This window comes from Asparagus officinalis, chromosome 8 (assembly GCF_001876935.1).
Source record: "Asparagus officinalis chromosome 8, Aspof.V1, whole genome shotgun sequence".
NCBI lineage: Eukaryota > Viridiplantae > Streptophyta > Magnoliopsida > Asparagales > Asparagaceae > Asparagus > Asparagus officinalis.
Window position 1 is genome coordinate 874,983 of NC_033801.1, and position 13,161 is coordinate 888,143.

The 13,161-nt window shown below is 36.1% G+C and overlaps 1 protein-coding gene across 1 annotated transcript in view; it reads right to left on the minus strand.

Annotated features, from left to right (window-relative positions):
• LOC109823038 (ABC transporter G family member 14-like) overlaps nucleotides 1-12,959 on the minus strand; it is a 15,326-nt gene extending 2,367 nt beyond the window's left edge. The window contains 6 exon segments of the mRNA XM_020389359.1: nucleotides 1-434; nucleotides 437-619; nucleotides 717-890; nucleotides 1,500-1,656; nucleotides 5,946-6,040; nucleotides 7,702-12,959. The exon segment at nucleotides 1-434 is cut by the window's left edge and continues 22 nt beyond it. Of these exon segments, the coding sequence (XP_020244948.1) occupies nucleotides 1-434; nucleotides 437-619; nucleotides 717-857 (758 nt within the window). The 5' untranslated portion in view covers nucleotides 858-890; nucleotides 1,500-1,656; nucleotides 5,946-6,040; nucleotides 7,702-12,959.

Here is a 13,161-nt window from a genome sequence, read left to right on the forward strand (position 1 = left end):
GCCAGCCTCTTGAGCGTCGTCATGATTCTCTGAGCATTCGTCGAGTCCAAACCCGAAGTCGGCTCATCCAGCAACAACAAGCTAGGGTTCACAAGCATCTCCTGACCTATGCTCACCCTCTTCTTCTCCCCACCCGATATCCCCCGGAGGTAGGGACCTCCAATGATACTATCAGCCACCTGAGTGAGGCCGAGCTCTTGCATTATGTGCTGTGCATGTTGCACCTTCTCGGTTTTGGAAAGAGTCCTGGGTAGTCGTAGGAGGGCAGTGAAGATGAGGGTCTCGCTGACGGTCAGGTGAGCATAGAGGACATCGTCCTGGGCGACGAATCCGGTACGGCGTTTGATCAAGCTGGAGAATGGGAGGCCATTGTAGGTGACCTTGCCGGAGAGCTTGTTCTTGGTCAGGCGGCCGCCAAGGGCTGTGAGGAGGGTGTGAGGAGGGTGGTCTTGCCGCTGCCAGAGGGGCCCAGCATCGCCAGCATCTCCCCGGGGCCCACCATCCCGGTCACGCCGTTCAGTATCGTCTTTTCAGTCAGACAGCTGGCTGACATGCCGCCACCGCCACATGGCCACCCCCCTCCATGGTTCAGTTTCACTTTGTACACGACTTCCTCAAACTGTCAAAGAATTTCAAAGGTGAAATATGTGCATATACACAAGTCAATACCTATTAAGTCAAATACCTAATAGTTTAAGCTTATGAACTGACAATACCTTGAGGGTCACCGGATAGACTGAACCGGTGTGGATTTGTTGCCGTTGGTTTGAATGGTTTGTTGGGTATGCGACGACCGTTGTATTCATCACTGGCTCACTTGGGTGAGCGACGCTGTTCTCAGGTTCGTGCGGCGACATGATTTAGGTGCAGTCCCGGTGACAATGATGTACCTGGTGGTGACAGTGGTGGCAGAAATTGTGACTGAGCTTTAGAGAGATAGGCTACTAAGAAACGTATGCACATATGTATGGCTATATATACAAGGGAAAGGGGGAGAGGAGGGACTTTGGGGCGTCAGTAACCCCACCAATTTGCTTGGTTCTTGCACTCACTTTTACACTAAGAAGTGTTGAGCATGCTTAATTAGTAATTTTGTTCTATGATGGCAAGTTGAAGTAATATGTTTTCTTTATAATAATATATGTGTGATTTCTAGAGGTTGTCCTGGTGATTTTGGTTGTGTACTTCAAAATAAACTGCATAAGTATGAGTACGCAAGCACTTGGAGGGGCTCACTTTTATGTAGGGCCTCTAGTATTTCCTAACATATCACCTTTTTTTTTCGCAGGAGGCCATTTAGCTTTAGAAAAACCGAATGATGCAAAAACACTCTGTTCCATTAAAAAGAACTTAAAAGAAACAAAATACAGTCCAAACCCTATAATGCCTAGGTCAATATTTCTGACTTTAAGCTCATAACATCTATAATTGAGCCATGTGAGGATTCTAACTAAAACTATTCCAATCGCTGCAAACTACCAACAAGAGAATATTTATACCTGCTTATTATTCTTTCTCAACAACTTAGATATCTGCATCCTTCAGTTTACTGATGACCCAGTTGGATCTAACACTAATTTAGGTGCGCCACGTTTGATTCGCCGGCCGCACGCTAGGTTCCCCTCTTTCAGCATTTGTCTTGTTGCACTCAATAATCTGTCAAGATTAGCATGCAGTAGGTTAGGAACATGGCGCAGCTGAAACAAATCTGCAGAAGATTGTGCTTTCAAATTTTTTTAATCACCAGTCATGTGTCAATAATTAGTTTCTTGTTTTATTAAATAACGTTTCTATTAAAAAGAACCATTGAGTTGGGAGACCTACATTAACTTACTTTAGTAGCAAAGTTTATTATAAGTATGACAGCATATCATCAGGGAGTGTAGCCAAGGACTTCGTGATTATTAGAGTTTGGTAGTCTGTGTGTCCCTAGTTAGTTCAGATTATTTTGTTTTATTTTTTATTTTATTTTTTTATTTTTGTTTAGTATAAGTTATAATCATGATGGTTGCTAATACACCTCAATGATAACCCCTTGGTAGGGCTGGGGTGTTGGGTTGAGGGATCCTACTCAACATGGTAACTTCCAATAAAGGGTGTCAAGAGTTGGTAGTAGTCTGAAAATTTTTATGACAGAAAAAGGGTTCTCTCTGATCCTATTGATACAACTCCAACACCCAACATGGTAACTTTCTCTAAAAAAGAATATCATCTACATGCTCTCTCTCTCTCTCTCTCTCTCTCTCTCTCTCTCTCTCTTTTTATGACAGAAAAAGGGTTCTCTCTGATCCTATTGATACAACTCCAACACCCAACATGGTAACTTTCTCTAAAAAAGAATATCATCTACATGCTCTCTCTCTCTCTCTCTCTCTCTCTCTCTCTCTCTCTCTCTCTCTCTCTCTCTCTCTTTTCTTTTATTTTTTCTCCTCTTTTTCCCCCCACGAAGCCCCACCACATCTGAGGGGCCCTTCAGTACGGTAAAACGGGGGGATCTCACTACAGGATTCGCCGGCTTTACTTGATCTGAGGCCTGGTAAAGAGGAGCACATTGTAACTTTTCACCACCAAAGAGGAAAAGAGAACAGGCATTTCAAGTGGCAACCATTGCAATTATACATGGGCTACAGATCCAAATCCATGTGCCTTCCATTGGTGGTGGTAGTAGTAGAATCACTCCTTTTGGGTGAATGAAAAAGGATGGCATATTATAACAGTAACAAAAGAAGAAAAAAAAAAGTAAAGCTGTTGCCTTTTCTTGAAAGAGCTTATTCTCATGTTGTGTACTGACAAACTATTCAATTATCCATCATTAAGCAGCAATGGAACTTGATGGTAGTTAAAGATTACTTGCATACATAATAAACTAAACAATCTGCATCATATATTAGCAATATTTATATAATTCTCAAGTACTGAAGTTGCATTTCCCAACATAGGCATCTATGGTTGAAAATAGGAAAACAAATGGATGATATTCTATCTGAAATACGTGTTTAACTAATTCCTAAATGTATGGCACTCTTGTATATATCAACAAACATAGTGTTTGGCACGTGTACGCACACACGCAAATAAGCATTCGTACGTAATACAACTTGCCATTCAATTAATAATCCACATTACCTTTGGCAACGAAAAATAAACATAACAAAATACTTATTTGTGCGTCCACTCGATACATTGGTTTTTTTTTTAGGAACTTGACGCATCAACTAAAGCTTAGGAGTATTCGTGGTCTTTTTTATCTCTAGTTGTCTAGCCAAAACCATAATGAATGGCGTAGATCGCATATTGATTTGGATGGCCCACAACAAAGAAATAAAGCTAAGAAGGGATTATATTTAGGTAAAGCAAATCCCACTTAATGAAGTTCGAACATGAAGCTTTATACTAGCTAGAAAGAAAAGAAAAGAAAAGAACGCAAAATTTTGAAAACTATTACGTGATGATTCTTGTCGTTACCCAGTAAGTCATCCTAGAATATTAGACAAAAGTGGTCTGTAAGATCTTATTCTTGGATTTAGAATGATTTAGAACACGAATAGCCTGTCACAACAAGCACCATGGATTTCGTAATCAGCTTTTGTATCATAAAAAAATGGTGCGCACTCATTGCTTCGTAGGGCCAAGGATCAATGGTGCGTGAAGTTGTGAGATCTTTTGCTCTAATGTCACAAGATCTTACTGACATGTAGTAGTAAGAGCATAATATGATTAAGCTTTTAGTTACAGTGGCCATATTTCACTTCAAATTAACTCCCATAGTTCGTTCTGATAAGTTGAGGTGTCGACAACTGGCACGAGGAGTGGGGGAGCTAAGTGGCCACCCTCTAAGTTCCACCACCATGACGCCGACTCAAACTGTTTCAGATCATTGGAAGCAGTCCAACATGGAGTGGTCCCCTTCATCCCCCACTACTCTGCCTCTTAACTCTCCTGGTCCTTTTCTTTCTCTGAACTTTTTAGTGCACTAGTTATCTTTTGGCATGTTGCAGCTCAACCGACCTGTATATTTTCCTGACATGATCATGGGAGTTTGAGAGCAATGGACTCATTAGTTTAACTGACGCTAACGCATACCAGTTGTTTAATTACCACTTAATGGATTCTCTGGGCTCCTTATCTCATAGCTTAGTTTTTTTTTCCCGTTCTTTTTTAATGTTTCGGGTTTCTCAGTATACTAGGGCAATGCTGGTCCACCACCTAGTTGTGACCATTTTGAACCATGAATTTGTTCAGTTTGGCTACTGCATTGTTTGTGGTTTAGATTTTAAATACAAATTTTCACTCAAAAAGAAAAGATTTTGAATACAAATCCCTTTAGCAATTTTATCACGTTTTCCCTTCAATACCCCTTTCCAGATTTAGGAGAATTTGAAGGATGGCAATTGGCCTTTTAGGACTGTAGTAAATTCCTCTCCTGTTCTCATTTTTCTTGTCTAGTAACACTGATAAAAGAAGCTTGCCGTAAAATTGTAATTAGCTGTATAACTTGTCTAATCCTTCACGGAGTCTTGTGTCCCGTAGACCACAATATGGTAAGGAAAACACTTTGATAATGATACTGACCACCAAATGATTTTCTATTTTCAAATTTTTATGTTGTTGTTTCTATGAGCTTTTATACATGGTTTCCTCAGCAAAACCCATGAAATGGGTTTCCTAAAGTATAAGTCGCATCATCCAATGAGAGTGAGCCCTTCCTTCTGATTTCAAGGTGTGAACCAAACAAGAAAAAAAGAAACAATTTGTAGAAAGTGTTTCTACAAATGGGTTTCCACCAATTTCCTAGCAAGCAAATAGCCCGCTAGATGTATTTTAGTTATTTTGATATTCTTACCCTTGATTCATCTACATGTAGTTATAGCTTGTATATAATTTCAACCTTTTGTGGGAGGAATTCAATACACATTTTAGACTACAGGCACAATGACACCAGGATACTAGCATTTCTCAAACACCAAATCATGTTTGGCCTGTTTTACGGTCAGTTGCCACCCTAACTACAAATGTTGCCTTTATAATGGCAATGACTGTCAACGTTCAATACACGCTTTAGCTTAATGGCAATTGCTTTGGGAACAACTAGAGGCTTAGCAATTAGCAAAAAGTTTAAACTAAAGTAGATTAGAAAAAACTAGCTAGAGTATATTGAATAGTCTAGCAAGATAAATGGAATCCACTATCTAAGAAAACGGCGAAGGTGATGGTTGTGCTCTCAAGCAAGATAGATAAGTAAACTTTTTGAGGTCGGCTAAGGCAAAGGAAAAAGGATCCTATGTTTATAAGACACAAAGGATACATTGAGTCGTGAGTCTAATGACCAATTTTACTGAACACCCGGAACAATTGGTCCACTGATTCGAAGTAGAAAGCAATGACTCCCAAACACAAAATGCAAGAAAAGGCTAAGCTAGCTCCCACTTGGAAAAATTGGTAGTATAGAATGGATATGCTTGGGTAGGACCAAGATGCAAAGAAAACTGAAAGAAGAGTATGAAAGTTAGGGCTCTATGAATTAGTACAAAAGCTTTCGATTTCAAATGTGTACTTTAAGGGCTTTGTGGGTGGAGCTACTGTAAGAATAGTGACTAGAGCTCAATAATACCAGGCGTGCATTTCCTTAACCATCCTACTAATATTATATACCCTAACCTTAGTTTTGGATAGAGTTGCTTTATCTTCTTCTTTAATGGGCGTGATCAAGGATTAGATTATGTGGGCAAGCATCAACTGAAATGTTTTCATATATTATTCCATTTAGACGATGCTTTAAAACTAAAAAAACAATATTGCATATGTAAGAATCCATTTGGCTCATAGTTTTGAAGTAGGAAAAAAGGTGTGGTTTTTGTTATTGCTGATGCTAACAAATTTATGAATAAATTATAGTGTTGAAAGCAAGTACTGCAGTAAACAAATGGAGGGAAAGACCAGAGCACCAGAAGTTTGATGTTCGGTTGACACCCTTTGTAAAATTATTGGTCCTTCGAGGTACTCCTTTTCAGAAACAAAGCTTCTTCTTGTGATATTACCCCTGTAACAAATAATAGGAGGGGTTAGGAATCTTGAGATAATACTTTTGGTCTGTACAACAGGAATACAACTTATGAGAAAGCTTGCATCTCCTATCAATTTGTGTTACTGTAGGCTGACTCAAATTGACAGAATTGATTGGTCTTAAAACAGTATGATTAAGTTATTTATTTATCAGAAAATACATGAGATCCCACGTAAGATATATCTACTATTCTGATAACGAAAATCTGGTCATAATTTGAAAAAATATACAATTAATATATGGTAACAGATTTCTGCTCCTCAATCCTCTCCCTCTATTTTCTACTGCCAAACTTTTTCCCGGACCTTGTGAATTAACTCTCAAGAGCTTCATGAAGATCTTTCCCATTAGAACAAATACAGTCAAAAACAACCTTGATGAAAATTTGTATGCTCCTTTGGCTTGTCTAAACATATTCTAGTTGTCCAATAAGGCTGAGGGGTGTGAGTGTCTGTGTCAACCATGTTATCATACCAATATCAGATAGCGCTTGTGCCCAACAATTTGGTTTGCTATCCACAATGTTAGGCACTATAATGGTGCACCACTAACTCTCATGTAACATTTATAAAAGTTCCTGTTTGTACATGACATTCTAAAAAATGATGGGCCACAAAGACTGAACTGATGGAGGGAGAACAAATGCAGATCTTATTATGAATTCACCATGTAACTGTCTCATAATTTTGTGATAGAAAACTTGGTGAACTGGAGTTCGACTCATTGCTCAACACAAAGCAATCATTCCCATTGCCTTTCAAATACATCATCATGATAATAAATCAATCAAAATCAGGTTCAAATGTGAACAGAAACCTGTCTAGATCAATTTTGATGATGCAACATGAAAACTCATGCATCACGAACACGTAACTTGATAGAGACCAATATCAAATGAAACTCACGCGTTGAGAGAGGTCGAACTTGAGGAGACCATACCAAAAGAAATAATCTTTCAGAATCTACTGATCAGCATGCGCAAATTGTGTAACAAAAATGGCCACAAAATGAGATTGCTCATTGTACTATGTATATTACGAATTCTGTGTTTTCCCTGACAGGATTTAATTCATTTCATAGCAAATGTCAATCATAGATTTTTGCAGGGTGACATCTACTTTGCCAGTTCGCAATTTTTTTATTTTCTCTTGAACGCTGCACTTGATTGGGTAATAATGACGGCCTCGGATTCCAAAATTTAAGAAATAACGTCCAATATGGTTCCAGATCTTGAGCACTAACATAAGTGGAAGCAAGATGGCAGCAGATAAGGATAAAGCAAAAGGACACCTAATCATTTCATTTCAGATTGTAGTACATTTCCTATTATCCTCGTTTTCCTTTTTGTACTTCATCCTCCTGAGAACCAAGTCCTCAGTATCTGCAGCCTTGGCATACATTTGAGTAAAATCACATCAAAATATTTGATGAAGGCAGACAAAAGAAACTAAGAGCAGTCCTTCGCATGCAACAGCTTTGATCAATGACCAACCAAAGAGAAGAAGCAATGTTTGATTTTTCTGGAGAGTAATCCATATATGCGACAAAAAGAAAGGAAATAAACAACTAAATTCAATAAATTTTATGTCAAGAAATAACAGAATTAAATGGCTTAAATAATTGGAAGTTCCACTAACCTTGTGTAACCATTCTCGTTACCCATGCGTCATGCTTGCCTTTATGATTTTTTATTCATAGTTTGGACAAATCTGATCCTACTTCAATCATTAAAGTGTGTTAGAATTAATATAAAATTATAATCTTTGATCATCACATAACTTTGGAGTTTTTGTGTAATGGTTAGAGGAACTAAATTTAAAATGGTATCAGAGCAACCCAAGTTTAAATCCTACCGGCCACAAATTAAATGCGGATTTTCTAAAAATTGACACCGCTACGTGAGTCCAAATTTTAACCCATAAAATAGGACGCTCAACCTGTGGGGGCATGTTAGAATTAATATAAAACTATAATTCTTGATCCTTACCATAACTTTGGAGTTTTTGTCTAATGGTTAGAGGAACTAAACAGGTTGAGCGTCATTTTTTATGGGCTGAAACCTGAACTCACGCGGCGGTGTCAATTTTTAAAAAATCCGCTTAAAATTCGTGGTCGGTGGGATTTAAACCTGGGTTGCTCTGATACCATCTGAAATTTAGTTGCTCTAACAATTACACCAAAACTCCGAAGTTATGGTGAGGATGGAAGATTATAGTTTTATATTAATTCTAACAAAGTGAAATTAGTATGTTATTATATTTCTATTTTCTCTAGCTAATAAATTCCTCAGGCATCTTGCCCCAGTTACGCAAAAAGAGGTGTAACCAATACATTCATATGATTGTTGATGTAAAAGCTATTTTCATACTTGTTCTTTTGGGAAGTCAAATGTCCTAAAGAAATGTAAACATTGTTTGAAATGGTTCACAACAGAAAAACTTTTGATATAAACTAATGAATTGCAAGTCAAGGAAAATTATACATAGTTATTATTTAGGTTAGAGTTAAACTATTAGGTTTATATACAGAGTTCAACTTTCAAGTTAACAAAAAATTTCAGGCGTCTCGGACTTGTTTTAATTAGAATGTTTCATCCCTTTTCCCATTTTAATTTAATTTCAATCTTTCAAGGATTATGGTTGAGTTGTCAGAATGGCTACCTAAACAAGTATATCAGCCTACTAGCGACCACCAAATTTTAACATAAAAGAAAATCAAAAGAAATAAGATAAAAACAAAAAAAAGAGAAGATGTCAAGCAGCTTCATCCTTCATATCCTATGTAATAACCTTCCTCTAAGGTCTGGGAGATCTTTTATGTTCCTAACCTTACATCTCTATGAATTATTCAGCACTTGGGCTTTGGCCACTTAATAATGTCTGTGTTTGTACCCAATCCACTAGTGCTCACTCACAGTCATCAGCTGCACTTTTCTATGCCTGCTTAGGTGAATTTATTATCTGATGATGATGTTGTTAACAGTGTGGATTCTCCAATTGAATGTTATGTGCTATGCAATCAAACTGGCAAGCGAAAAAACTAAATATCTGAGCACAATCATACATTGGGAGAAAGGAGGATGATTGATAAGTGATCTCAAAGGGAAGTATCAACAGTGTAGCACATAAACCCCCTATTTCCAAGTGAGTGCTATCCTCTTGTACACTAGCATCAGGAGAGCCTACTTGATTTCTTTGACCATATTAATCAATATTAAATTTGCTCATAGAGGATGTTTCAGAACATGGAAATGAGAAGTCCAAATAAAAGTGAGGGAGATCACAAGTTACCCATAGGGTAAATTTTTCTCATCTGTCCTTGAAAGTTGAAATGTTTTCATGACATATGTTGATTTTGATCGTTCAAGATATACCCAACTTTGCTTCTTGAAACGCTTTCATGACATTTGTTGATTTTGATCCTTCAAAATATATCTGACCTCATTTGCTATAATCACTCAAGTGATGTAGCTTGGACAAGAATTGATCATGAGATGGGGAGGCTAGATTAATACTGTTTAAGTGATCGAAGCATTGCAGACTGAAAGAATAGTGAGAAACAAGAAAGGAATTCTTTGAGAATCATGTTATCAACAGGTGCATGATACTTCTAAACCTAATTCCTGAAAAAAAAGTTGAAATTTTCATAATGGTGCTAAGGTTAAATTTGACAATGCAACATATGTATATGGTAACTTCGCAGTGTTGTGCTTTATTTTATTGGTAGTACTGTCTGTCCAAAGCCAGGATAAAGAAGAAAGGTTGCGTTACATAGCCAACAGTCAGGTAAAACATAATCGGATCCACAAGAAAAATGAATCCTATAAAATATTCGTTGGGGACCCCACTGCGATGTCTTGTATCGACGCCACCCCGATGCAATGCTAAGTAAGCAATGGTGGTTTGTTAGGGCGTTCCCTAGAAGCGACATGTTACATTGACGTCACCCTAATATAATAACAAATAAGCAAGGGTGTTCTAAGAATCTACAATCCTCTAATAGGTTGCCAAATAGTATTAGGCATAGACTAGAACTGTATAAAAGGGAAAATAACAGGAGACTTTTACAGGAGAATAGAATTAGGTTAGATACTTGGAATATAGGTACACTTATCGGAAAGACGATGAAAATAGTGGATGTCATGCTTACAAGAAAGATAAGTATAATTTATTTACCAAAAACTAAATAGATAGGTGAAAAATCTAGAGAAATTAGAAGGACCGCATACAAACTTTGGTATACGAGAAAAGAGAAGAATAGGAACGAAATAGGAGTTCTTGTAGATAACATAATAAAAGAAAGCATTATATATATAAAAAGAGTTGGAGATAGAATAATACTAATAAAAACTATATTAGGTGTAACGGTTATTAATATTATTAGTACTTACGCACCATAAGTGAGCTTACCCGAGAGTACTAAAGGGAAATTTTGGGATAGCTTAGATAAATTGATACAAGAAATCCCATTAGGAGAGAAATTGTTTATAGAAGGGGATCTTAATGGGCATGTTGGTAAGAATAATAATTAATATGAGAGGATACATGGAGGTTTCAGATATGAAGATAAGAACGATATAGGAGAATTGATTTTAGAGTTTGCAACATCATATGATTTGATAATAATAAATACGTTTTTAGAAAAAGGGATGAACACTTAATAACCTTTAAAGGTGGATTTAATAGTAGTCAAATAGACTTTTTTTCTTACTAGAAGGGCGGATAGGTTAACATGCAAAGATTGTAAAATTATACTAGGAGAGAGTTTAACTACACAACATATGTTGATGGTATTATACATATCTATTAAGAAGTGGAGTAGAAAAACTAACATAAACAAGAGATTGAGAACTAAATAGTGGAATTTAAAAGAAGAAAATTTAATGCATTTTAAGGATAAGATAATAAAAAAGGATATATGGAATATAAATAATAAGACAAATATTATGTGCAATAGCATGGCTTCTTGTATTAGGAAGGTGGCTAATACTAGGAGAATTTAAAGGGTATAGATTAGATAGTAAGAATAGGTGGGTGGTGGTGGAATGAGAGTGCAAAAAGTTATTAGAGAGAAGAAAACCTTATATAAAGAGTGACAAACATGTAGTAGTAGGAAAAACTTAGATAAATATAAGTTAGCATAAAAGGAACCAAAAGGAGCGGTTAATGAAAATAAATACAAGGCTTGTGAAAATTTCTATGAGAAATTAGGATCTACAGAGGGAGAGAAAGATATATATAAGCTTACTAAGATTAGAGAAAGGAAGAGTAAGGATTTGGGTAATATTAGTTATATTAAAAGCAAAGATTAAAGAGTTCTAATGACCGACGGGGAAATAAAAGAGAGGTGGAGGAGTTACTTTCATCAATTGTTTAATGATAATCAAACAAATGAGCAAAATAGAGAATTTGATCATATAGTGAATGATAGGAACTATAGCTATTGTCGAAAAATTAGGATTAGTGAAATTAAAGATGCTCTAAAGAAAATAAAAAGTGAAAGAGCCGTAGCATCGGACAGTATCCCTATTTAAGTTTGGAGATGTTTTGGAGATATAAGTTTAGGATGGTTAACTAAATTATCTAATAAGATTATCGAGATAAAAAGAATGCCTGATGAGTGAAGGACTAATACTTTGATACCGATATATAAGAATAAAGAAGATATACAAAGTTGTTTAACTTATCGTGGCATAAAACTCATAAGTCATATTATAAAACCTTGGGAGAGGGAAATTAAGTAAAGACAAAGAAAAGAGACGAGTCTATCTGAAATTCAATTTGGTTTTATACCTGGGAGGTCAACTATGGAACCTATATATATTTTGAGATGATTGATGGAGAGATGTAGAGAGAAGAGAAATGATATATATACGATTTTTATTAATCTAGAAAAGTATATGATAGAGTGTCTGGAGAGGTAATGTAGTGGGTTTTAGAGAAGAAACATATATCTAGTTTATATATTGATGTGATTAAATATATGTATGATTGAGTAACAACTAAAGTACGAACTAATGAATAAGAGACTAAGTTGTTTCCTACTGTCACAAGTTTACACCAAGGATCAGCCTTAAGCCCTTATTGTTTTACATTAGTTATGGACCAACTTACTAAGCATATTTAGAATGAAAGCCCATGGTGCTTATTATTTACAGATGATATAGTGTTACTTGATGAAACTAAAAGAGGTATAATTTCTAAAGTAGAAAGATGGTGAGAAGCTCTTGAATCTAAAAGTTTTAGAATTAGTAGAACAAAAATAGAATATGAAAAGTGCAGATTTAGTAAAACTAATAAAAGAAAAGAGCATATAGTGCATATTGATGGTCAAGAAATATCTAAAAGTGATCATTTTTGCTATTTAGGATCAACCATTAGGCATGATAGTGCGATAGAAGATAATGTTGTACATCAAATCAAATCGGAATAGTTAAAATGGAGGAGTGTCTTGGAAGTCTTACGTGATCGTAAAATACCAATAAAATTAAAGGAAATTTTCTATAAGACAGTTATAAGATAAACTATGCTTTATGGGTCCGAGTGTTAGGTAATTAAAAAATAACAAGTGTAGAAAATGAGTATAGTAGAAATAAAAACGTTACGCTGATGTTATGGGTATATATTAAAACATAAAATAAGAAATGAATGCATCCGTAATAAATTAGAGATTGCCCCTATTAAGGACAAAGTGAGAGAAAATAAATTAAGATGGTTTGGATAAATACAACAGAGACCTCTTAGTGCACTGGTTAGGAAAAGTGATAATTTTATAGTTAATGGAGCTAAGAGATCCAGAGGTAGACCCAAAAAGACTTGGTTGGAAACAGGTAGGAAAGATATGATTATGACTAACTTAACGTAGGAGATGACCCATGACAGAATGAAATGAAACCCTAAATATTTAGGATAAAGGCTTTGTTATTGTTGTTGTAACTTAATGGAGCTAAGAGATCCAGAGGTAGACCCAAAAAGACTTGGTTGGAAACAGGTAGGAAAGATATGATTATGACTAACTTAACGTAGGAGATGACCCATGACAGAATGAAATGAAACCCTAAATATTTAGGATAAAGGCTTTGTTATTGTTGTTGTAAC